The sequence below is a fragment of the Eurosta solidaginis genome, chromosome 5, assembly GCF_040869045.1.
Source record: "Eurosta solidaginis isolate ZX-2024a chromosome 5, ASM4086904v1, whole genome shotgun sequence".
In the NCBI taxonomy this organism is placed as follows: domain Eukaryota; kingdom Metazoa; phylum Arthropoda; class Insecta; order Diptera; family Tephritidae; genus Eurosta; species Eurosta solidaginis.
The window spans coordinates 66376731-66404383 of record NC_090323.1 but is presented as its reverse complement, the minus strand read 5'-3'; the positions used below and the strand labels follow the sequence as shown (position 1 = coordinate 66404383).

Below are 27653 nucleotides of genomic sequence, written 5' to 3'. Positions count from 1 at the left end.
TATTAGAATAAGAAGAAGAATGGAAAGCTTCAAAATTATTATGCAACAAAAATATTAACGAAACTGCCGCGCACAGAAAATTGTTGCGTTTTTAAATCAAAACTTCAATTTGAAATTTGTCAAAATTACAAAATCCCCAATCCAAATATGCATGGGGTGAAGTATGGAAGATATAGAAACCGTAGATAATGTTTCACTAATGTATTTTGTTGTTGCGTGTAGAAAACTTCTGACAATAAAATCGAAAATTTTCTACGTTTTCTACAGTTTTTAGGCCGAGAGAATACCTCTATTCTTAACCAAGTTAAATCGAACAAGGTAGAAATGACAACTGAAATATTTTGTTTTTGTGGGAATTCTTACTTCAAAACTTTGTAAACAAGTGTATTAACCCTTTATGTAATGACTATATTGTGGCGAATGCTGACATCACTATGCTGTTAGTAAATAATCGCAACAACAAAATACAACAAGCAGCGACACTTATGCACAAGGGAACGAAGAACATTATATACACATAACCAGTAATTCAAAGTGAAAAGAAATCTCATAAACACATATGTAGTCATCAGCTAAGAGCAGAAGTTGATAATCACACATGTACACGCATATGGCTAGTAGGAAAACATCAACTACAAATATACATGTATATAGAGGGTACCCAAACATGAGATACAACTTTTCGCGACTAGATCTTAGGAGAAATAGGCGAACGAGAAAACAGAGAGTATTAAAGCAGCGCAAGCTGAGGAATATCAGTAATCAGTTTGATTTAAACTCGCTTTTGTGAGGTACGCGATATTGAAGTATAATTTTCTTACTCCTAAAGTAGACTAAATAAATACCATACTGCAATACTGAATATCCGACAGTTCAGCGATACGAACGTTAGCAGAAGGTGCAAAATAACCAGGATTTCCCCAAATTCGTTACAATATATTTGTGGTCAGATAAAAATCATTTCTTAAATTCGCAACAGATATTAATATAGATTCCATGGACTTCTTCCGGTTGAGAACAAAAGTAATCAGCGAGAATAATTTCAGAAAAAATTAAAAATATTCACTCTTGTCATTTATTAAAATTTTGAACTGATTAGACATGAAAGTTAAATCCTTATTCGGCGAAGATGATAGAATACTCAAGACATATTATGAACAGTTGCATGCGGAAAACGGTGAGTATGGAAAAATTTTCGACACCCGCCTGCGGCTTTCATAGGACAACTCTATTTGAAATTAAATTGATTAAAATTTGGGTTCAGTGGTTCACGAATAAGAAATATGGCTCGATAACACCCAGTAGTTGGTCGTAAAAAGCGACTAATATCCAGATAACCCATGGTTAAAAAAAAATTGCAAAGGGTTGAATCCAAAATTATATATTAGCGGGGATTCAGTCGAGCACTGCCCATATCCGTAATATTTCCATTAATCTTCCAGGCATCTTTTTGCAGTATCAACACGAAATTGCTCTCGTTGTAGATGCTACCACCGAAGTAGTGGACAATCGCAACAGAACATGAACACACACACACAGAAATTGCGTCCAGTTACTAGCACTTAAGTCCTGGAAGGAAAAGGTTCAGCGATTCGTCGAAGGTAACCGGCACTTCTCGCTCTAGTTGTATGAGGCCGATACAAGCGCCAATTCATTCCGTGTTCCAAGAATGTGTATAAATACGTTATTAATTTTTGTTGTATTTCAAATACTTTAAATTAACAAAAAAAAAAAAATTATGTAATTTTTTTATTGCACGAAAGAGTTTCCGGAGGAAAGAGAACTATCACTTTGTTCAATATATGCCTTTTTATACTCAGCGTGCTTTGCACACAGAATATGTTAACTTTGCTTGGATAACGGTTGGTTGTACAGGTATAAAGGAATCGAGATAAATATAGACTTAAATATATCAAAATCATCAGTATCGAAAAAAAATTTGATTTAGCCATGTCCGTCCGTCCGTCAGTCCGTCTGTCCGTTAACACGATAACTTGAGTAAATTTTGAGGTATCTTGTAGAAATTTGGTATGTGGTTCCTGGGCAATCATCTCAGATAGCTATTTAAAATGAGCGATGTCGGACTATAACCACGCCCACTTTTTCGATATCGAAAATTTCGAAAAACCGAAAAAATACGATAATTCATTACCAAAGACGGATAAAGCGATGAAACTTGGTAGGTGCGTTGACTTTATGACGCAGAATAAAAAACTAATAAAATTTTGGACAATGTGTGTGGCACCGCCCACTTTTAAATGAAGGTAATTTAAAAATTTTGCAAGCTGTAATTTGGCAGCAATGTTACTACTATTACTATATATGCGCTAAATAAAAATTAGCAAAATCGGATGAAGAACACGCCCACTTAAAAAAAAATTTTAAAAGTAAAATTTTAACAAAAAATTTAATATCTCTACACTATATAAGAAAATAATGTCAACATTCAACTTGATTAATGATATGGTGCAACCAAATACCAAAGTAAAAGAAAATTTCAAAATGGGCGTGGCTCCGCCCTTTTTCATTTAATATGTCTAGAATACTTTTAGTGCCATAAGTCGAACACAAATTTACCAATCCTTGTGAAATTTTGTAGTGGCATAGGTTCTATGACGGTAACTGGTTTCTGTGAAAATGGGCGAAATAGGTTGAAGCCACGCCCAGTTTTTATTCACAGTGGACCGTCTGTCCTTCCGCTCGGCCGTTAACACGATAACTTGAGCAAAAATCGATATATCTTTGTTAAACTTAGTTCACGTACTTATCTGAACACACTTTATCTTGGTATAAAAATGGCAGAAATCCGTCGATGACCACGCCCGAATATCGAAAAAGTGATATCGAAAATTACGAAAAATTAAAAAATGCCATAATTCTATACCAAATACGAAAAAAGGGATGAAACATGGTAAGGTAATTGGATTGTTTTATTGACGCGAAGTATAACTTTAGAAAAAACTTTATAGAATGGTTGTGACACCTACCATATTAAGTAAAAGAAAATAAAAAAGTTCTGCAGGGCGAAATCAAAAGCCCTTGGAATCATGACAGGAATACGGTTCGTGGTATTGCATATATAAATAAATTAGCGGTACCAGACAAATGATGTTCTGGGTCACCCTGGTACGCATTTTGGTCGATATCTCGAAAACTCCTTCATATATAAGACTAGAGGCCACTCCCTTTTAAAACCCTCATTAAAACCTTTCATGTGATACCCATATCGTAGAAAAACATTCTAGGGTCACCTCTGGTCCACCCTTATGGCGATATCTCGAAAAGGCGTCCACTTATAGAACTTAGGCCCACTCCCTTTTAAATAATCATTAACACCTTTCATTTGATTAGCCTTCCTTACTTGTTAAATCTCAGAAGATTCCATTAAAAAAAAATTTTATCGGTTAATAAATAAAGGCTGCAGCGTTTCGTGAACCCTAAATTGGAATATTAAACCACTGTTAAAGTAAAACCGTTTCATCAGTATAAAAACTGATTTGAAATACAAACACATACTTCGAACTCGTATTCAGAAAATCTAAATACACTTGACATATTAGAGATTTAATTGAAAAATTTTTATTTTTATTTTGATAACCGCAATTTTTGCACTTATGCATTTTTTGCAATTATCTCAAGATTTTGGAACTATCTATAATTGTGATGGTTAACACTCAAGCAACTGTTTAAAAAAGTGGGCGTGGTCGTTAACACTAACGGATTGAACAACTTTTAAATTTTCTTTTATTTTATGTGGGCATACCCATTTCTAGTTTCGCAATTTTCTTGTATTTGTTGAAGCTTGCTCTTATTTCTTAATTTTTCGAGATTTTTCGATATCGAAAAAGTAGGTTACGACTTTTTCAACGGCTGGGTATAAAAAGCGGCCGTCGTTTCCAACTACAATTGTTTACGTACCTAAATTTATGTACCTTTTCTTAATGTTTTTTTGCTTAGAAGTGCACTTTATTAGCCGGTGCGTCATCTTACATTCGCACAACATGGCCGGCCTAGCCAGCGTAGCCCCTGCCTTTGAATTCACTGGACTACGTCGATGTGTACGTAAATCTCGTACATCGCACCATTTAATCTTCGGCACTTTCACGTCAACGCGTAGAGGTCCGCAAAACTTTCGAATAACCTTTCTCTCGAAAATTCCCATAACTGATTTATCTGATGTTGTCATGGTGCATGCCTCTCCACCATATAGCAGGACGTGTACGATAAGTAACTAGCCGAGAGAGAACTTTACTTTTTCAACTGCATACTTAGTCGAAAGTAGAATTTATTGGCAAGATGGGTTTCAGAGCTGACATTCTTCTTTGTGTTAATTTTAGGTTTTAAATTTTGAAAACAATTTTTGAAACTAATTTTGAAAAATATATTCTGAAAATACGTAGATAACATCTTTTACATTCGCACAAAAATACACATATTTGCTTGAATGTTCACATGAACAGAAACTACTACTGAAAGTGTGCTTCATCTTGAGAAGCAAGTAGAGAGCAGTAGAAAAGCAAAGTAAAATAATCTGTCTGAAAAATGAATAAATCAGGACGCGTAAGTTATGAAGTCCGACAATGGCACTCACGTCCCATTGGCTATGTATTTACATACATACATGTATTCCTAAGTAGAGACGTGATTACTGGAAGTATTTATGAACGCTTTTTGTTTTACATATATACAACAATGTGCAGGCAAGCATAAGAAAATCACACATATTCGCTGTCATGTAAAGCAAGTACTTTACTAAAGTGCAAAAAATGTCAAAATTATAGCAATGGTGGTAATGTATGATTGTGTTGAATGGGGAAGAGTAAAAGTGTGGTAGCGCATTGTATGCAGACGTTGTGCATCTAACTTTATGTGTCAGTGTAACAAATGTCAAAGAAATGTGTCACTTTATTAACGCTAGCTAAAAGTGTGCAATTTTGAGTAGTGTATACTTATTTATTTATTTAAGTAAATGGGTACAAATTGAATAAATATAATATTTTCATCTAATTTTCTGTGTTTATTGAAGACCTGCGAATACAAAAAAAAAATATATTTAAATTATTTATCACTTTTACCTTTATTCACAAATGCCCAAACCAACGAATTTAAAATTTTATAGAAGAAACAAAAAAATGTATTTTAAGATTCACTGCAAGCAGATGACGAAGGTGTATTATAATATACCATATCTGTCTGAACGCATTTTCCAAAAAAATATTTGTTAGGACGTTTGTGTATTAAGCTAATTATATCCGCGCGTCCTTTAGTATAATCGATTACTCTTTGCTCGAGCCCGCTAGTTATTGTAGCGAACCCCGAAAATTTTCCAATAAATATTTCTCTTGTGTTATCGTTCAAGGCACTGAACAGTCGAATAACCAACTCAAATGTTCCGTATCCGAAATGTTCTTTATTTACAGCACTACTATGGTAGTAGGGCTTCAAAATTCAATATATTCGCCTACTTCAGTTATAACGTACTAAAATCAAACATATTGAGTATTTCTTAAATTGCGCTGCTTAAATACTCTCAGCTGCCTCGTTCGCCTACCTCTTCCAAGGTCTACACTTTTTGCGAACAGCCTTCTCGGTTAGTTGCTTACTTCTTCTCTTCTCTCTGCAACTCATATTCGCTGTTGCCTTCTACGTATATGTATGTAGTTTATGTAATCATTAGATAATCAAACTGACACTGTTAAAGTTACTAATGCGTTAGAAAAAAAAAACACTTTTTTACACCCAGAAACATATTAAAACAAATGCAATGAACGTGAGTCAATACTTTTTTTGGAAATATTGTAAAGGATGTCTTAGAAAGTACTCAAATTTATGATTTCTAGGGATATATTTAAACTACCTCCAGAGTAAAGCGTTTTGATATACATACATGCTCGTACATACTAAAAATATAAAACCAATTTCGGAAAAATAAAATCATACCGATCTATCAACATGTAGTGAAATATGTACATATATGTATGTGTGAACTTTTAAATAAAAAGTTTTTCTCCCACTCAATATAAAATTTTGCTAATTTAATTGAGAGAATAAGCATACTCATAAATTTAAGCAGCTTCAATTTCAATAGCCGCAACACAGAAAATTCGTTAACGCACTTTCATATCTCACAGTGCAGAGGAGCTTTTTCGTTGCGTGCTACAGTCGGTATGAGAGCTTTAAAAAGCTTCGCCTGTGAGCTAGCAAAAGATCGTTGCTGTTCTTATGTCATATGCGCTTTTTGTTATACTAGGTTCAAACACACACCAAATTGGCAATTTATACTGTTTGGGCAATTTATTACGCAATTTGTCATATAAAAAATTGTAATAATAAATTGCCAATTTAAAATAAATTGCGTAATAAATTGTTCCAACCTGCAAATGCAACATTGTAAAGTGTGTTTATTGAGTATATTTAAACGTCACTTACGCATGGCTGAACTATATGGTTGGCTCATTTCATCAGCTGATTTTATGTCTTTAATTTCACTGGAGTAGGGACTGTCAAAAGAAGATGGCAAAATCAAAATGAAAACAAAACACTGAACACATCTTCTTACAATACACAAAAATTTCAAAGTTTTATGTTTTCATTCCATTCCATTCACCTAATACCAACACGTGCATTTTGACAGTCTGAACAAAGATATGTTGTTACTGTAGAGACGAGCCAACCAGCTATCAAATTACTATTGTGTAAGCTAAATAGAGTTGTATGAACACCACTCAATTTAAATCGAAATGGCCTCAATTTATTTTTCTGTTTGAACATAGTATTACAGTGTATATGTGTGAACAATGTCGTCTACGCTCGTAGCTGATGCGTTCTTGTGTGCGTTGTCTCACCAGCTTGGATTGCTGTTGTGGTTGTGCACCATTTATTTACGAGCGGCATACTGATGTGTCGGAATTGCTGATATTCGTCACATTTAATTTCTTGCTATTAAAGCCAAAAAGTATAAACTGTATGTTTATTCTCGACGTTTTCCCTAACACTGCATAAAAATTGTATGAAATCCCATTTTCAAATCTAACATCCTAGCATATCAGACTACTGCAATCAAGAAGGAAAACAGTGTAACTACACAATAAAGAAAAAACCACATCTCTGGCGAACCGTGTTCAGCCTTTGAACAAACACTTCACAAGCAGCAAAGGCAAATGCGAATAATTGCACTAACACTAAGATAATACTAATGAAAAGCTACGAAACCAGCGATTTTATTTAACGAAAAAAAAAAAACAAATTAAAATGAGCTCTTGAGAAAGTAAACTTAAAGTGAAAGCCAAATATTTGTTTTTATGGAAAACGAAATTATTTGCAGAAAGAGCTATTCACCCCCTGTTCTCGTAAATTGTTTTAAGACCGTAATCACCAAAGTAAGTCAACACAATGGTGGAAGGAGAAGGCTTAATTTGTGGTCAGGGCCAAAGTTTAAAATTTAATTTTGACCAGATTATGCTTTTACTCTCCAGAGAGAAGTCGAAGAATTAACTGCATTGGCATGCCACAAGTTGGATGATAGACACTTTTAGTTCAGCGCAGCAGCAATAGGAAAGATATTTCTTTAACTTTAACGATTGATTTCACGATTTTTTGGGCTAATATATTAGTGCAAACTTACAAATCTGTCAAAAATGTATGAGTTTAACCCGTCATGAAAAGCTAACTCAAGTTTAAAATATAATTTGTTGCTCTGTAAGTGAACATATATATGACCACTGATATATGTATATTCATTTTATTTTAATCTGCACAAGTAAATTTAAAAATAAATAATAATAACACCATTCAACAAAATTAGAACTTTTTCTGGACCCATGCTGTTTTTAAAAATAAGTACATACTTCGTATAGATCATTTTACTGAAGTCACTTCGAGTTCAGCATGTCGAAGTAATTTTTTTTTTTTTTTTTTTGCATTAAAAGATTGAGGTCCTAGAAAATATTTCTCTCTATGAAAAGCTTAAGAGTTCATACTAACGCTGTAACTCTCCACCATAAGTCTTTGCAACATGTTGCATCAGCACGTAGCAACTACCTGGTGCCTTTGAGCAAAAGGTGAAAAAAGTGGTGAAAGGAGAAATGATGGAGTGTCCAAGTGCTAGTATGAAATTTTACTTATTTTATAGACCAATATTGCTAACGAACCAAAGTCTAAATACTTCTGGACTCTGCACACATGTCAAAAGAACACCTTGACGAGTTTAACCTTTAACATGGACTTAAATTTTGTTCAGTAAATTTATCTGGGCGACTTCTCCTTTCGGAAAAAACCATGGTAACTTTGGTGCAAAATTATTGTTGTGAGGTTTAATTAAGATTAACCGGATGTCCCGATTCTGATTCCCTCTTTTGAGAAAATTGTTGCCTGAATACACTAAATACGCATGCGCGTATTATGAATATATAAGTTTTTAGTAATGCTTTACTTTTATTAAACTTAGATCTTCGATATAATGTGGAGTGATCCTCAACCCAACGAAGGCTGTAAGCCGAATGCATTACGTGGAGCTGGAACTTATTTTGGACCCGATGTAACAAAGGAATTTCTGGCAAAGTACAAATTGAAATTCTTGGTGCGATCACACGAATGCAAACCGGATGGACATGAATTTACACACGACGGACAGGTTAGTAAATTCTCTGCACAACTAAAAATAGTTTTTATTTAATAAGGAACGTACATATTAGGCTGGCGACAGAGTACTTGCTGTAAGCAATGCTAGGCGAGAAGCAATTTTTATTTTCATATACTTTACAAGTTTGATACATTTCTGGCACTCTGTATTATGTTTTATACTGTCATTGGCCTCTGAATTCAGTTTGAAATTTCAAGTTTCAGGCTCATCGAGAAGTTTCTTAAAAGTTGGTTTCAAATTTTCAAATTCTCATCTAATTATTTCGATCCGTGCGCCACCTAACGGAATTTTTTTCACGTTTATCCCTTTGTCACGATGTCTTAACCTATCTTTGAAGTTTCATGATGTAGCTCAATGAGAAGTTATTTAAAAATCGATCGCAAGACACCCTCCGTTCCGTACGATTTATCTAAATATCTCAACCCGTGCGCCCCTAGCGAAACTTTTTGTAATGCGTTTTATAATCTCATCGGCTTTTGAACTAAGTTTGAAATATCAAGTCTCTAGCTCATCGAGAAGTTACTTAAAAACGGTTTCAAATTTCCAAATTCTCATCTAATTATTACGATCCGTGTGCCACCTAACGGAATTTTTGTTCCTTTGTCATGGTGTCTTAACCAATCTGTGAAGTTTCACGTTTGTAGCTCAATGAGAAGTTACTTAAAAATCGATTGCAAGATTTGCATTGAATTTGCGGACAAACACTCAACCGACTTAATATAAAGGAAATTATAAAAAATATAACAACAATGTACATACGTAAATACTGCCATTGTTGTGTACTAAACAAGTGTATCCATAAGAATCAAGTGATCCTGTCTATTTGTTATTTTTACGGTATCACACTTGTCTTAAAGCATAATCACTCACATAAGTCACATAATCATTTTTTCATATAGATGCGTTTAACTTAATCTTATGCATTATGAGTAGATTGCGCGTATTTTTATGGAGAACGGTGGATTGAGCGACACTGGCATGAAAAAGTAGCCAACTTCCAACTTTTGTTGCAAGCAAAATATAAGAAGAAGAATTTGACATTTGCTTTGGCTAAGGGAGCTGGTACACTTTGCAAGTGAAACTATTTTTCCCACTCGTTGGTGACTATTCTAACATTTTTCGCAAATTAAAAACTGCAATATAACAAATGAATACGATACAAAATATGTTAGCAAGTATTTTTGTTGTATAAGGAGAATGTTTATAACAGTGCTTCGCGAAATTTTATATGTGAATGGGCAAGGTGAAATAAACTTCAATTTCCAAGTCTGAAGTTCCTTCATATTTAAAAACGCAACAACTTGGTTGATTGTGACGATGTTACTGGAATGCTTCTGTTGAACGCATCTATATGAAAAATTTCATTGTTTCGCTACCTTTACTCACAATGACTGCCGGTCGGTGCAGCGATTAATTTGAGTGTCGAGCTTATTTCTAGAAATAGGCGGACGCACAAAATGTGAATTTTTTTTCCTAAATATGTAGATACAGTAACTTTAAAACTAATTTTTGAATTTCATTTAGGTGATTACAATTTTCTCTGCATCCAACTACTACGCTGTGGGCTCAAATAAGGGTGCCTACTTGAAGTTCGGACCACAATTGGACACACAATTTGTACAATATATATCGGCGGCATCGAAAACGACCAGACTAACAATCCGACAACGTGTCAGTATTGTCGAAAGCTCAGCGTTGCGTGAGTTGGGTGTAAGACTGCGTAATCGACGTGATGAACTTGAGCGAGAGTTTAGCAAATTGGATCCCAAAAATACTGGTAAAAAAGATATAGATGGATTGGTGTATAGTTTTCCTTAAATATTTATTTTGCGTACTTGATTTTAGGTGCCATAACGGTTGCGCAGTGGTCGGACACAATGGAGCGAGTAATGCAAATGGGTTTGCCATGGCGTTTGATGCGCGACAGATTGGCGCCAGTATTTTCAGATGCCCAACCAAATATGGTTAATTATTTTGTTACTTTGGAGCTACTAGATACCGATATTATTGTAAGATAACTGTTATTATTTTTTATCAGAACGTGATTTATAAAATCTTCCAAATGAACCACAGGTTGAAGAAGCTGAAGCATCCACAAGTGTAACTGACGCTCTGTACAAAAATAAAAGCAGTTTGGAGGCAATATTTCACATTATCGATAAAGATAATTCAGGTTGTTATGGAAATGATTTCATTTGTTTTGGGTTATTTAATAGTCCTGTCTTCTTTGTTAGGTCAAATATCATTGGATGAATTTGGTGATGCCATAGATTTACTGCGCAAATATATGCCATCGGCTGGTACTAAGGCCGAATTGATGCAAATGTGCAAAATGATGGATATTAATAAAGATGGTTTTGTGGATCTGAATGAGTTTTTGGAAGCATTCCGTCTATGTGATCAGGCACGCAAAAACCGCCCATCAAAAACAAAAATGGGAAGACGTAAGTAATGAAAATACTTCTGACAACTTTGCCTTATTCATATTTTCTGGGGATACTTATATATCGATGATCTCAAGGAAGACTAGACATAAAATGAATTCTTAGCTATCGATCGTATAAGTTTGCAATAATATTTGCACGACCCTCTAATTAAGCTATTCTTAACGAACTGTGCTAGTTTTCCATGGGAATATGAAACCGGCTAGTCTTCCATGGGACCGACGATATAAGGAACTGACGACCTCTAATTTTGGGTGGTTTCTGATACAATTTGTGTTTGCTTTCGAAGCTAGCTTAAAGTTTGGTAGGGCTTTTGTTATTGTAATTGTTGCGTAAAAGTCTTTTAACGTACCGAAATAGTTTTCTCTTAAAGAAACGTGTACGATTCCGGACCAAACATAATTAAGATAAGATAGAAGGTAAAAGGCTATGTGAGTATATTTTTCTATTGACAAAGGTCTGTTTTAAAAAAGATTAAGTCGCTAAGATCCTATTTGTATCCATCTCCGATTGTTTCCTTCTAGCTGAAAAAGAAGGAGTATAATGGAGTATGCCAATGCGAAGGCATACTCACTAGCGTGGCCATGTTCAATACCCAATCTCATTCGTGCACTCTGGAAAAGGTAAACAATCTCGGTGCAAGACGCCGTAATAGACCGTTCAACAATAAGGGCTATGCGTAAAACGAGCAAGACTCTGGAAGACCATGATCTGGACGCAAGTGCCTGATTTCTTCGGACCCTTCAAAGGAGAAACCAATGCTCGAACAACTGATGACCTCGCGCAGGTATAAACTGACAGTTCTACCGTGCCGGAAATGCCGCGGAAGGGGCAAGGCAGAAAGAAAAAAAATACCTTTACGATATAAGTATACCATGCTGCCCAGATAAAGGGAGTCGCAAAACGTAACGACGGTATTTGTATAGACCATGTTCATGGCGGCCACCGTGGTGTGATGGTAGCGTGCTCCGTCTACCACACCGCATGCCCTGGGGTGTGACCCCGGGCAAAGCAACATTAAAATTTTAGAAACAAGGTTTTTCAATTAGAAGAAACTTTTTCTAAGCGGGGTCGCCCCTCGGCAGTGTTTGGCAAGCGCTCCGAGTGTATTTCTGCCATGAAAATCTCTCAGTGAAAACTCATCCGCCTTGCAGATGCCGTTCGGAGTCGGCATAAAACATGTAGGTCCCGTCCGGCCAATTTCTAGGGAAAATCAAGAGAAGCACGACGGAAATTGGAAGAGAAGCTCGGCCTTACATCTCTTCGGAGGTTGTCGCGCCTTATATTTATTTTTATTTTTTTATGTTCAAAGAGAAAATAGAAAATACTGACCACGGGCGGTATTTCTCAAAGGCATCACTTTAAGTTATGAGGACGAAACTTGTCAAATGCGAATAAATTTTGCAATATAAACTTCGGTAGAATGTCAAATGGTCAGCGACTGAAAGGTTGATTGACGTTATGGACACTTCAAATGTCCATAAGATCAGTTGGCTTTATAATCACTTCGTATGGTCATAAGGTCATTGTTGTTGCGTTACAGTGCCTCACCCCATCCAATGGGTGGGACCACTCACAAATTATAATCAAAGTCCTGTAATAGAAGTCCAAGGAATCAAGCCGTTTCAATAGAGGTGGAACATAGGGAAGTTGCTGTCAGAGGCGTAGGTTCCACGTTACAATTGAGAATATGGATGGTGTCATGGAGGGACACGTCGAATGCAGGACATACATAGCGTATGTCGGGGCTGATTCTGGACAAGAAAGAGTTTAACCTCTTACATCATCAAGAAAGAGGTTGAACCAGGGTGACTCGTGCTTTCTTTTTCTTAAAGGGTTGGATAGCATACATTGATGGCGGGGTTCACCGGGTGTTTTCTGGCAAATGTGTTTAGCGATTATGTGTTGCTTAGGCTTTGGGCAGGTGCGGGATCTCATTATAGTGCTTACGGTGATGTTTTCTTATCCCTCTTGGATGCGGGACCATCAAGCAGTTGTTTTCTAGGGTGTCGTGCTTTGCGACAATTAAGCAAAAACTGTCTGTTCAGCATTTCGTTATGCTCCTTAATGTAAAATTTTTTTGCCACACTATGTAGAGGACATCCCGTGGCAGTTCTGAGCGCATCATTTTGGCAATCCTGCAGACTTTTCCGGTGTGTTTTTTAGACCAGGCGACTATGATGCGTAGCACATGAGCGGCCGGCCAGTTGCCATATACGTGGTTAGCAGCGTTTCTTTACCTGCTTTGCCGGCTAGGGATTTCATGATTTTGATACAGCTTTGTACTTTGGAATTTTGAAGGCATGCGCCTTGATTGTGTATTGTCGAACGTTACCCCTCAGGGCGACTGACAGTCAGTAGAGCACCATCATCGACGCGACGTGCAATATTTGCGTCTTAACAGTGGCTGTAGATTGGGTCGCTGACAGTACCAGGTCGCGTGACAGGTCTATTCGATTTCATACGCATTTATGGAATTTCCGTTTTACTTTATGACCATTTTAGGAAAAAGACCATAACCGAATACAGCAATTTGAAATTAGCACAAAAGTAAAAAACTTCCGCAGGTAATATTTCGGAGCTAAACCCGTATGCTGCTTTTCAGTGACTGACAATTATTATGAAAAATTACAACTGTTTCTTTAATCTTAAGTGTTCCAAATAATACTGAATAATGGCAATTTTTAGTCACTGATGGCCAGAATATGGATGTATATAAACTTTTTTTCTGCATTAAAATATTATGACCGAAATAAATATCACTTCTACTAATTATATAAAATTTGTCTATAGTGCTCTTAATATTTTTTCTTTCTCAATATTTTATTTTCAGCGCAAAACTCATTACGTGTCGCTGAAATCGCTGAGTCTCTCTCAAGTCCTAAGCATAACGAACCAGAAGCTGATATCGATCCACGAGATCATGTGTCCATCACACTTGAATCAAGCTCCAAGGACGGAAAAAAGAAATAATCAAACTCTTTACTCGTTTGAAAGTAGTTATGAGCAAAATTTATTATTATTGTTATATTTTTTAATCAAAAAAACCACTGGGCCTACATTTGGACTTTGCTAATATTCATATTTATTTATTTTCATTAAAGGCTATATGATTTAACTGCTCCGTCCAAATACTTTTTATGTACGTTGCATAATTTATGAGCACATTTTAACAAAAAATATAAATAGATTTCATTTTAAATATATACATACATACATTTAATTAATTTAGACTATTTTTTAAGTTAGTGTACTGTAAAATTGTTCGAATTTGATACACTGTAAAATTTCCTTTGTTGCTGACACTTTTTCTAGATTATGACTCGATGTATTAACTGCATGAAGCTCAAGGGAATTATAAAAGGTTTTAGCTGCTAAGAGGCGTGGAAGTATGATGTCAAAAACAAGTGTCATCGACAAAATCCTTTGACAACGTATTACGGCGTAATAATTACGCTCATAATTTGGGATAGTTAATTAAATTTTGTTTGCATTACGCTTTCACTAGCAATACTATATATTGGAAAAATTTGAGGGCGTACTATTTTTTTCAGCGTAATGATTGTGCTGCCTTTATTCACTACGACCAAAAGAATTGATTGCAATCATTTTATTTTTTCACTACCACTCAGCTGAGTGAAAGAAAAAAATTTAACTATTGGAAGTTTCTCTGCTCCAACTAAATAAGTGGAGAAAAATTTTTGTCCACGCAGCTGCAGCTGAAAATATTTTGACTACCACTATAGCAGAGTAAAACTACTATTTTTCACATGACCACTGAATTGTGAGTGAACGCTGGTGCATTAATGCCCTACTCACAACTCTGACCAAGCTGCCTTGAATTCTAGTGAAAAGGTGTCAAACGTACTTTCACGTTTGAAGGTAGAAAATAGTCATCTTATCACAATGAAACGCTAAAAATTTTAAAGAAAAGAACTAATTTAATAAATGCGCTATGTCAGAAATTGTCTTCTTCTGTCAACGTGAAATTAATACATTCTTCACAGGTGTAAAGCGTTTTTGAAATACACCTTGAGCTAGCGCTTACTTCAACGGAATTCTGAAATAGAGCACTATTCTAACCAATACTGAAACCATTGAAAACCACATAATTGATTGCTAAAAAATCTTTAGAGAAAGGTAGCAGAAAGTGTATTAATCTTATTTGACGGTTTGTCTTGAGCATATCTTGAGCGTTTTTTTCTATGGAATTTTTCATTTCTTGCGATATGGATACCGTGGATATCATAAAAAGTTGAAAACGACACCAAGATATACGCCCGTGACAGAACAAAAACATGTAAATACTTTTTTGACCATTGTAGGGATTAAAGAAGTTGAGTAGAAGTCTATATCTTCCTTAAATATTAAGCTATTTTAAAGAGCTTTATACTTTTGGATAGCATAAACTCTAAAGTTTTTTATGTATTTTTGACTCCTATTTTGGATTAATTAACTAAAATGTAATGCCATTTTCACACAGGGGCCTAATGAAATAATTAGTCCAGTTGTCTACATTAAAGCCATAATTGAACTCAATCTTCCATACAAAATATAAGTTCTTAATTATCTCATTATTGCTTTATTGAATGCCTAAAAGAGTGAAAAATTCAGTCGGTTTTGCTTGGTGCTTCGAATTTCATTGTCATTGTAACTAATGACAATCAAAAATAAATTATTTGCAATAATTTATGAAAAATAAAAAAACACGAAAAAATTCAAAATTTAGTTTTTGCTGCATTTGCTGCAAAAGATAATATGGCTTTTTCGAAAAAAAGGCACATATTTGGTTAGAAGCAATATGCCTGCAGTTTATATAGGTTGTATTAATAGCTAAGAAAACAACGGCTGCTTTCCATTTTAAGTATTTTTTGTAAAAACGAAATATCTTTTTGGGGCTGCTGACAGATGTTCGCCTAATGAAGCAAAAGGCCCTGTATGAAAAGGGAAACTTAATTATTTAATTAAATAGAATTATGATTCGATTTAGTTTCCGGTATAAGTACATCGCTGCTTAGGCAACGAAAATTTTGAAGCAGCTTCTAGGAATATTGGAGCATCGCCCAGTTGTAACTTTTTTAACAAAAACTGCAATTTTTGCAACAATAATTAAGATTCTGTAAAAGTTGCTTTTGTCGTGCAATCATTTTCTCGATTTCATACATTTTAAGTTACGTTGTTTTATTTTGGTTTGAGTTCGAGATACGTAGAAATGAGACAGAAACAAGTAAGGAAGTCTAAGTTCGAGTGAAACCGAACATTACATACCCAGCTGTACACTTGAAATGCTGTTGTTGTTTGTTTTGTGTGCTTAATAGTGTTACAAGACTGCGCAATAATACATATACATATGGTTCTATTCTGAACTAATTTTTCTTCGAGTTATGGCTCCCGAAACATAGAAAATTGCTTAGTCATAAAAGGGGCGGTGCCACGCCCATTTTTTTAAATTTGAAGTTGTTCCTATTTATTGTTATAAATCCACTTCGGAAATGAAATACCACTGATATAAAGCACTTTTTTTGCAAAGATATAGGTTATTTCATTCGTCCACGACCCTTTCAAAAATCTTTCATACAAAAGTGGGCGCGGTCCTTAACCGATTTCGTAAATTTTTCTTCAAAGCATTCCTTATAGTAAAGGCAACTTCTGCCGAATTTTGTTACGATAGTTTTAATGATTTTTGATTTATGATTAATAATATTTGTAAAATTGAATTTTTATAAACAGTCTCAATATCAGTCCACACGTCAAATTTCAACATTCTAGGTGTATTATTTACTAAATAATCAGGGTTTTTGTGTTTTCCAAAATGTTATATAAATAAAAAGTGGGCATGGTTAACATCCGATTTCGCGCATTTCCAATACCAATTATTATGGGTCCAGATAAGCTCGTGCGCCAAATTTTGTGAAGATATCTCAATATTTACTCAAATTATCGTGTTAAAGGACAGACGGACGGACATGGCTCAATCAAATTTTTTTTCGATACTGATGCTTTTGATATACGGAAGTCTATATCTATCTTGATTTCTTTATACCTGTACAACCAACCGTTATCCAATCAAAGTTTTAATACCCTGTGTACAAATACAGGTTGGTATAAGGAACGGATTGATAGATTTTTTCCTCAGGATACCAAGAATTCAAAGCAAGACAAAAGCGCATAAATACGAGTTGCATTTTTCTGTTCTACCATGTGAGTATAGTGCTTATATATAAAAAACTGCTAGAAACTTATCTATTTAAGTAAATAGAATTTACTTAAAATTGCGTAGAATTCGTCATACCAGCAACAATATTCAAATTTATTTAAAAAGTTTCAATGACCATTTTAGATATACATATAACAATATTCGAGCATTTCTTACTTCAACTCGATTATATAGAATTTGGATAAATAAATGAAAAAAAAGTCTTGCAAGTATGGTTCCAGACGAATATTCACATATATAAGATAAAAGTGATCGGACTACGTTAATTAGTTAGGTAATAATAAATGTAAATTAATCTTCATAATCATTCAATGAAAAGCTTTATATTCATTATTCATGCTATCGAACTACAAAATATATACAGTTTAGCGAAATTACTACCTATTAATGTTGTATAAATGTTGTATTTTATAAGGGGTTTTCACGCTGTTCAAAAGTTAGAAAATCTTATTATAAACTAAGTAAAAAATATACCCACATAACCAAATAATTGATAGCCAGACTACATGAATAGTCCAATAGCTAATAAGAAATTTCATAATCTTGTTAAGTAGAAAAAGGTCCCTAAAACCTTTAAAATCATTGAAAGACAGCGAGAAAAACTCAGTTTCTTTTATATATAACACATAACTTTTTAAGGAGGCTTTATACATTTAAATATTAAGAAAATTTTTTGGGTTTCACATCTGCGTCGAAAAGTTCTTGAGCATATTAAACGACATAAATACTAATTTATACTATAATAAATACTCGTTATATATAGTTTTTTTGTAAAAATTAGATTTGTCGGGTGGAATATAATAAATAATGGCCTAAAAATAAGCCGTGTCAAATTTCACTCGGATTGGATAGATTTTAGAACTGCCACGTTGCATTTGAAAATTTTAAAACCATATGCATTGATAACGATTAAGTTGATTATCAATATACCGTGAAAAAACTTACGGGATTAGATTATGAAGCCAAGAATCAGTAAACTTGTATAAAATCTGAGATGTCGCGAAATTATCAATTTTCAAAAACCAGTAAAACGCAATTATCATACTTCTCAAAAAGTCTACAGCTTTTTTATATGAAATAGCGAAAACTACTGGCATCGCCCATTAAAGATCATCTTTTGCCCTTGCATTCAGTCATATAATGTTTTTCAATGAGGTCAACAGTTTATAACCTATTTCTAGACTTATGCTAGAAGCACAATTAATCGCATCTTGATAAGTTGTAAAATACATGAACAGAAGACAATTATTTAGTGTTGATTTTGTTGAGACAGCAAGCTCAATCATTTTCAGATCACATTAATTGGAGCCATTTTCAAATCGGGACAGATATAACAGATATAGCGAATTAAAAAAAAAAAATGTAAGACGCGATAACCTCCCTAGAGATTTTAGGCCGAGCTTCTCTTCCAATTTGCGTCGTGCTCCTTTTTAATTTTTCCTACAAATTGGCGGGACGGACCTATTTGTTTTATGCCGACTCCGAACGGCATCTTCGAGGCAGATGAGTTTTCACTGAGAGCTTTTCATGGCAAAAATACACTCGGAGTGTTTGCCAAACACTGCCGAGGGGCGAACCCGCTTAGAAAAAATTTTTTCTAATTTAAAAATCTTATTTCTAAAATTTTGATGTTGCTTTACCCGGGGTGTAAACCCAGGGCATTCGGTGTGGTAGGCGGAGCACGCTACCATCACAACACTGTGGTATATCGACACTGCTAATTTATTGGAATATTTTGCCACATACTACTATACGAATCTAAATTCTACCCTATTTCCCGCATATACGGAATATCTTATCAGCTATTTATCTGAAAACTTTATACAGCGTAATGTTAGGGTTATGCGGATCTTTAATGGGTGAAAATTTTGTTTTGCAGTTCAGTACAAAATACTGCCGATTTTTCGGATAATACGAAAATGGCATTTGCTTATTTTTTTTTTTTTCAAAAGTCGATAACTTCGCGAAATCTGAGACCCAATGCATTTTTACTGATTTTAACCTTCGTAGTCTTACTCTCTGAGTTTTTTCACGCAATAAGTAATAAACAAATTAATGTTTATCAGTTATTATATATGAACTGTTGCACCCTGAATGCATATGGTTTTAAAAATTTTGAAATGCAACATGGCAGTTCTGTGCCAGTTTGGCAGTGCTGTTATCATTGTGAATTCATACAAGTGGCGAATGATTGATAAAAACGTTCACAATAGTAAACAGCCTCGATCACCTGTTTAATCGCTGTTCGATTACTTAAATCATTTGCTCAATAGTGTTTTTCAAACATTTCTGTAGACGACTGGTATATTGCATTATTTACGTATTTCAAAAGGTTTGCATAACTGGCTGCTCAAATTTAATCTATTAACTTGAGTTTAGAAATGAATATTAATATGTAGTCTGATTTTCTGTATACACATTTAAAAGAAAAGCTGATTTAAAACACAAATGTGCAATTTATGGGACTTCAATTTAATAACCGCGGGCAAAAAACAAACCTTTCTTCCATTCTCCGGCCATTCTCCCTGTCAGCTATTATTTGACAGGTAGGTATGGCAATGAAGGAATATAAGGATTTTTCACTGGTATGAATTCACAATGGCTGTTATTTTTGCTGCTGCTTGATTATTTTGTAAACAAACGTGCAGGGACACATACTTAAGACCAAGACACATTCGAACTCTTGCGTCGTTTTGGTGTTTAGGTTGTGCCAACAGCTGATTTTGAACATACAGGTCTTTATTGCTATGTTCTCAGTACACATGCAACGCAACGGGAAGGCCAAAGCAACAGCAAAAGAGCTGAAAACCTTTTGTTTTCCCACATGCTCTCAGTCCCTTATTCCAATATCCTAAATTATATGCAAAATCCCATGACGCAACAAATCAGACAAGGGAAGTCGTCATTACAAAATGGAGGCGGTTCTGACAATACTCGGCCTCATTATTCTAAATGTTGCTTCTTGCCTTATCTGTAGCATTAATTTTTTCAGTATCATAAAAATATACTACATTAATGCCCTTCTCAAAAATGAAGTAACGTTCAGGAAAACAGCAGCTGTGATCTATGTTTCCCCTTGTGGGAGGGTTTATTCTCTTTTCCTGATCGGAAATGAAAAGATTTAGCCAGCGCAAGTGAATAGCTAGATCTTCAGGGTATCCCATTGTGCACAACTAAGGGATATGGAAACAGAAAGCTAGGGATCGGCGGTACACCGTCGCGAGACCCAACATTTATCTATGTAAGCGAGGCGTTAGGAAGCAGGTTCATTGAGCAGAAAAAGGTGGCTCGAATAAAAATATAAAACGGCAGATTTTACAGCAACAATGCTTCAAAATATATGAGCTATAGAAATTCATCGATGGCAAAAAATAAGTGTATTTTAAACAGCTCTGGCTGACCCTGGAAACGTTTACTTACTTACTTAATTGGCGCTTAACCGTCTAAACGGTTATGGCTGTCCAACAAGGCGCGCCAGTCGCTCCTTCGCTCCGCCAACTGGCGCCAATTGGTCACACCAAGGGAGTTTAAACCGTTTTCCACCTGGTCCTTCCAACGGAGTGGGGCCGCCCTCTACCTCTGCTTCCATAGGCGGGTTCCGATAGAAACACTTTCTTGGCCAGCGCAGCCGCTGCGTTTTAATTCGCTGGACTATGTTGATGTCTGCGTATAGCTCGTACAGCTCATCATTAAATCTTCTTCGGTACTCGCCATCGCCAACGCGTAGAGGTCCATAAATCTTTCGAAGAAATTTTCTCTCGAACACTTCCAAAGCCACTTCATCTGCTGATATCATGGTCCATGCTTCTGCCCCATATAGCAGGACGGGAAAGATAAGTGACTTTTAGAGTGTGATTTTCGTTCGCCGAGAGAGGACTTTACTTTTCAATTGCCTATCTAGTCCAAAGAAGCATTTATTGGCAAGATTGATTCTTCGCTGGGTTTCAGTGCTGATGTTGTTGCTAGTGTTAATGCTGGTTCCCAAATAAAGGAAGTCTTTTACTATTTTGAAATTATGGCTGCCAACAGTAGAGTGGTTGCCAAGGCGCATATGCGCTGACTCTTTGCTCGATGACAGCAGGTACTTTGTTTTGGCCTCATTCACCATCAACTATGTATTTTCTAGTTTATCTTAATCGGCTAATTGAACTTCCCTATCCTTTCATACTACCGAAAATCTTTACGTTTTTCCTCTTACTCTTCTTGCTCTTGCTCTTATCCAAATCTAACCACCACTATTACTCTTAATCTTATCCTTATATTATTCTTTCTCTTCCTGTAAACCTCTTTTACTCATTTATCTCAAACGATTAACCTTCTTCTTGCTTTTACTCTCACTCCCCTCTTTTTTCCTTTGTGTTCTCATCACTTTTCTGTCATGTTCCCGTTTCCTATGTGTGAGATTTATCGAGACTCTTGGATTCTTTTCCGCACATTACATCGCTAATGTATTAAAAAGGTAGCAAAAGAGTACCAAATATTTTCCCTTCCTACTACTTTAAAGTTCACGACCGGATTACGAAGGGCGTCCAATTTTTGGTGTACTACTGAGATCCCCTGTCTGGTTTTATTGCGTCATGGCAAAATCCATTAATTCTTATTTTAATTTTGTTTATTTAATTTTTTTTTTTTTTCAATTTGTGTGTAATTTGCGATGTGTATGTATGTAAATATTTTGGTGAATTCATATACATTATGCAAAACTAAAACAAAAAAATTAGATATTTTGAAAACATATTCACACTTTTCCTATGAACGTATGCACATTTGGCACCCTTTACATCTTCAAATACTTAAATAAAGAAGACAACAATCAATCTAGAGTTGGAAATAAGAGTAATACATTTTTTGCAAATACATAAAGCTTATTATTAAAAAACTTTAGTAAAAATATTGAAATATATTAACAAAACAAATTTAATAAACCATTCTAGCCACCGTGTTCCTGACATGGGTTACCAAAAATTTACAGCGAAAACTGTATGTGAAACTTCTTGCGGGGTGGGGTTTCGATACAAAAAAAAATTGTTTCTGCTCCTGTTCTTAAAAAATTAATTTTTTCAATTGTTGTACTTTAATACTGCTTTTCAGATTCGTTGATAGTTATAATACGTTCTCTGGCATATAAGAATGCTTATGGAATTTTATGGCAACCTATCTCTAGCTCAGGAAAATAACGTTTTATACCTGAAAACAAGGAACTTAATTTTAAGGTAAATTGTATAAGCATTATATTGCTTCCCCAATATAAGATGCGCTCTATACATACCAACTACAGATATAAGTAAGTTCTCCGGCTTCATACGTCCAAGATATTTATGCACTAAGATTTACTTGAGCTGGATTGGTTTGAAATATTAAATAAAAAAAATACTTTTAGTAAAAATCAGAAAGAAACTATCTTTATTATAACCAGCGTGTTTTTGAACACAAGGGTATTATAAATTTGATTCGATTACAGTTGCACGTAATGGAATAAATATATGAAAATAATTATAGAGAAATTATTAGCATTCAAAAGACTTTGTGGATTGGGGCTCGTCCGTCCGCCCGTTAACGCAACACATTCTCTAAAAATTTAGATATCTCTGCGAAGAAGCCAGTATATTTTCTGCACCCAGAATAGATTTTATAGATTTTTGTCGAAATCGAACGATAACCAGGCCCACTTTTTCGATATCGAAAACTAAGAAAAATGGAAAAATGCCATAATTTATTACCAAGGTCCGACAAGTAATGAAACCAGAGATGTTGGTTGAGTTTGTGACGAAAAATAGGCGTAGCAGTGCACCTTTTTTAAAGAAGGAAATTGAAAAGGTTTGTCAGCCGTTCATTAAAAGCCGTTGCCTTCTTGAAGCTTTGCATGAAGGATGTCCTTGCTAATAAAAAAAAACGCTGGAAATCATGCCTGCCTTAAATACTGCAACGCCCATTTTTAAAAACAAGTTGCTTTTAGTTTAAATCAGACAAAGTTCTGTATAACAATAGCCAACGGAGCAAATAGCAATAAATGTGTTTTGGTTTTGCGCTCGCTCCACTATAACAAGCATTTTGTTTAAAAATTTTATTCAGATATTTGCGCAGTTCTTAAACACGATGGAGCTCTTACCAGAGCGTAAGAAATGCTAACACTTTTTTATGCTACGGCTCTGCTATATGCTCTTTTCATGTTCAGACCTGACGCTGTAGTAGAGCTTATTTTTAGCTCCTACTGCTTTAACAAGAAAAAACTGCGAATTAAACGATTATTTTTAAATTGATTCAGCTAACGTGAATTTTGAAATTTTTCAGACTAAACCTTTTCATAGAACAAGAATCACACCCCAGAATACCACCCAATCTGGGGTGTGATTCTTGTTCTTTGAAAAGATGAAATGAAAAAAAAAAATTTCAAACAAAAATTTATGCAAATGTAAGAATTTTTTTTCACCTCATTGTTTCACAGAACAAGAGCAAACCAAATGCGTGAATGAACCAATTAGTTACAAATCCTACAAAATGCCTGGCATTAGAGAATTGAGGTATGATACACATTAGTGTGCAGTTAATTATGGTATAGAGGCTTTAATAACATAAGTACATACACACATTTGAGTCAGAGAGCTAAAGAAAGAAATTATCGAATAAAAATGTTTTATATTATAAAATGTATTTGTCTATGTAGTATACATATGAGCAAAAAAAAAAATAACCTAAATATTACAAAAAAAAAGATTGAAATCTTCTAATTTTAGAATAGCTTACCAATATTATGAGTTAAATGCTATAAAAACTATAAATATCAAATAAATGTTTTTATAAAAGGACTTAAAAATTTAACCTGCAATCAAATACTTATATAAATAAGATCTTTATAAAATTATGCCATCTTTGCAACTAAGTTCTGAAGAAGAACTGCATTCCGTCAAAAAAAAAATACAAAACAAATGTTAAGTATATTTAAGTAAGTCACAACGCCAAAACAACCTATATAGGTACTATCAAAGAAATAAAAAATGTTACAATCAGCAATGACGTTTTAGGCTTTCCCTTTTTATTAATCCGGATTTCCTGATTTTTTCGTTATTCTTCACTTCAGACGAAACAAACAAAAATCCGGGTTGCGTATTTTAAAATAAATCTATTATGTATTGCGTATTAAAATGTAATTAATTTTGTTAATACAGCAGCGAACGGAAAAATAATAGTGAGAATATTTTCAAAGTTAATCAATTAAATTCTTCATATTTGAGTAAACAGTTTTGTAGCCCAATCGATATTAGCCCAACGAAGTTCAAGTTAAAGGTCTACCAAAATCGATTTCCGTCATACAAGGTATGAACAGTTTTTGTATAAATGGAAGAAAATCTGAAACAGAATTTTGAGAGTCCTATAGCTTGTACTTCGAAACATTTGTAATATATTCTCAATTTTTTTAATTTTTTCCAAAAAAATGTTTTTACTTGGTTTGCAGTCATAATGGGTATAACCATTCTCTCCATTGTTGGTAACTTCTGCATAGTCGTCAAAATTACAAATAGAACCGATCATCTGATTTTTCATTGACTATCGTGATCTCATTTTGTATCACTTTCTATCACCCGTTAAAGAAAGCCGGCCCTTTGCGCCGCCATATTGAGCATTCTGTCAGGCAGTTGACGTATAAGATATCACACTTTTTTTATCCACAACGGCGCTCTCTTCTGGTCGGCCGTGATTTAGTTTTTGAAGTTTTTGCGCAATTTAATATTTGAAAATAAAACTCAAAACAAAAGATTAAAAAATAAACCAAGAAATATTCAAATGGGTTTTTGTTTGAGAAATATATGTATGTGTGCAATTGAGAAATTTTAAAATTTGTTCATTGCGGAAAAACGTCAACAATGTCAGAAAAGGTTATACCTTTTAGGTGTTTTTATCATGATTTTAGTTACAAAATTCATAGAAATTTTTTTCTTTAAACATCCAATAGACAAAGAGAAGAACTAAATTTACAAAAAATGGTGGTGCTATGTTTTTAATTAAAGAAATTTAAAAGTTATTTATGTTCGAATTAATATTGTTACCATTGCCGGAAAAATTAAGCGTTGCTGAATTCGAAAAGTTGGTTTCAAATTAGTTTTATTACAATCAATGTACTTAGTTAAGTTAGTACAATGCTATTTATTCATGCATTATAATAAGTTAACAAATGTCAATTCAGTTTGGATTATGTCGTGGAAGTTAATTTATTTTTTACTCCTTAAGGCAACATAGTCTATGGATTGGTTTTGCCTTGCTTTTTTTTTTGTGTTTAGTAAAACCTTTTTTGAATATGATGATTACTTTAGTTGGCACTAATTAACTTAAGTTAGATTCAGTGCAAGAACTGTAATGGAATGGTTGATCTTTATTTAGTTTAGTTTAGTTTAGAAACTTACTTTAATGTAAACTTAAAACTTTATTTATTAAATAAAGTGGAGGTACTTTTGACGCTAAAGTTTTGTTCAACTATGTACATCCGTAACTCGCAGCATTATTTCGTCATAAAAATTTATTTAATAATCTATCATAAAAATATATGAAATTTTCACTCTGCTAGTTTGCTGCTAAAAAATTAAATAAAAACAAATGCGCTTATGCTCTTTCATATATATTGACTGCTGAGTGGAATATCACCCTATCTTGGCTGCCGTTTCGGAAACGGCCTATCTCAGAAAACATTCCGATAAAGCCCTATTTCAATATCTCAGAATTCGGCGGAAGAAAGCTCTATCTCAGAACTTTTTTCATAAACACTTTATATTGAATTTTAGCTCAGATAGGGCATTTTTTTAAATTCTGAGATAGGACATTGTTCAAACATTTTCTGTGATAGGACGTTTTCAAAACGTCAGCCGTGATACGGTGATATTCCACTCAGCAGTTGAAACTTATAACACACAAATAAAAAAAAAAAGAATCTCGAAGCATTATACATATTAAACTAAAATATTTTTCCAATAATTTTAGTCGTAAAAATTATAAACTATTATATACTATCAAAACATTACTTAGTAATATTAATAAATAAATTATAAAGTTACAAGATAGTGAAATGCACAATCATGGTATTCGTATAAACTTTTAAATGTGTCATAAGAGTTTTGCTCTTATAAATACAAGTTACAGACGTCTGAACGTTTTACGAGATATTTACAAGTTTGTATGAATTCCCATAAATTTAGTTTTTTTTCTAAGGGTTACACTTTTTTGGTATAACCAGTACTTCTTTTGTATATTTTAAAATTAACTGGATTAAGAACTTCTGTCATAATGTCATCAACTGAATACCGTCATAAGGATGATGTCAATTATTTATGACATTATATAATTTAATGATACATTGTGAATCCCTAATCAAAATTGGCTGGCAAATCCCGACCCGGAAGGCTGATCGAGCGTAGTGTTCTTGCAAAATGGAATTAGGTTCGATAAAATAAGGGGAGTAGTATCGACTTACCTGAACGGGAAGGCCCCCTTTGAGCTTTAGAGTCCACTTTAAAAGGGGATAAAAAGGCGAAAGATATCGGTCTGGTATAAGTGAGGAACATCATTTAGGGAATTCACAAGGTCTCGTGCTCTAGGTATATGCTATGTTTTGATCAAATCGTTGATTGAAAACCAAAGAAACAAATAAAAATTTAAGCTATAAAATGAATACGAGACTCTTGTGAATCGCCAAATTATTACGACTTGCCGCGAATGTTTCGGACTCGGTAACGTGTTAAGTAGTTGGTTGTTGGGATCTACGTATGTATGCACTTAAAATAAAACTTCCTCAGATTGTAGCAAATGGAAGTGATTTTTCGTATATAAATCTTTTCCTCGGTTTAATATATGAATTTTTTGATAACTTCTCTTAGTTGGTAAGAAGACAACTAAAATCAATATCAAAAAAATGAATACTTGACTCGATTAACCTCCGAAGAACTTAAGACAGAGATTGTCTTCTAATTTAAATCGAGCCTCTCTTTAATTTTTCGTACGAATTGCCGAGACGGGCCCTAGATATTTTATGCCGACTCGGAATGACATCTGCAAGGCAGATTAATTTTTACTGAGAAGGTTTTTATGACAGAAATACACTCGGATTGTTTGCCAAATCAATGCTGAGGGGCGACCCCGCTTATATAAACTTAATTATTGTTGAAAAAAATAAATTTTGTATATTGCTTTGTCCGGGAGTTGAACTTAAGTGCTTCGGTGTGGTAGGAAAAGTTTCTCAGTCAATTTTTAAGTCTGTCAGTGTGCAATAAAATTAATTAATCAGCTCACCAACAAATTGCAAGAGAAGCTGGTCCGTAATTTCCTAGGATGTATACACTGCAACAATACAAACAAGGCTTAGACA

At 34.3% G+C, this 27653-nt stretch overlaps 1 protein-coding gene across 11 annotated transcripts in view; it reads left to right on the top strand.

Annotated features, from left to right (window-relative positions):
- Positions 1 to 26347, top strand: part of rdgC (retinal degeneration C) — a 524170-nt gene extending 497823 nt beyond the window's left edge. For all 11 annotated transcript variants that reach the window (XM_067787748.1, XM_067787743.1, XM_067787747.1 and 8 more), the window contains 6 exons: positions 8447 to 8632; positions 10166 to 10418; positions 10487 to 10650; positions 10715 to 10814; positions 10876 to 11085; positions 13919 to 26347. In XM_067787748.1, coding sequence (XP_067643849.1) covers positions 8447 to 8632; positions 10166 to 10418; positions 10487 to 10650; positions 10715 to 10814; positions 10876 to 11085; positions 13919 to 14058 — 1053 coding nt within the window. In that variant the 3' untranslated portion in view covers positions 14059 to 26347. The remainder of the gene's footprint in view (positions 1 to 8446; positions 8633 to 10165; positions 10419 to 10486; positions 10651 to 10714; positions 10815 to 10875; positions 11086 to 13918) is intronic.
- The last annotated feature ends 1306 nt before the right edge of the window (positions 26348 to 27653 follow it).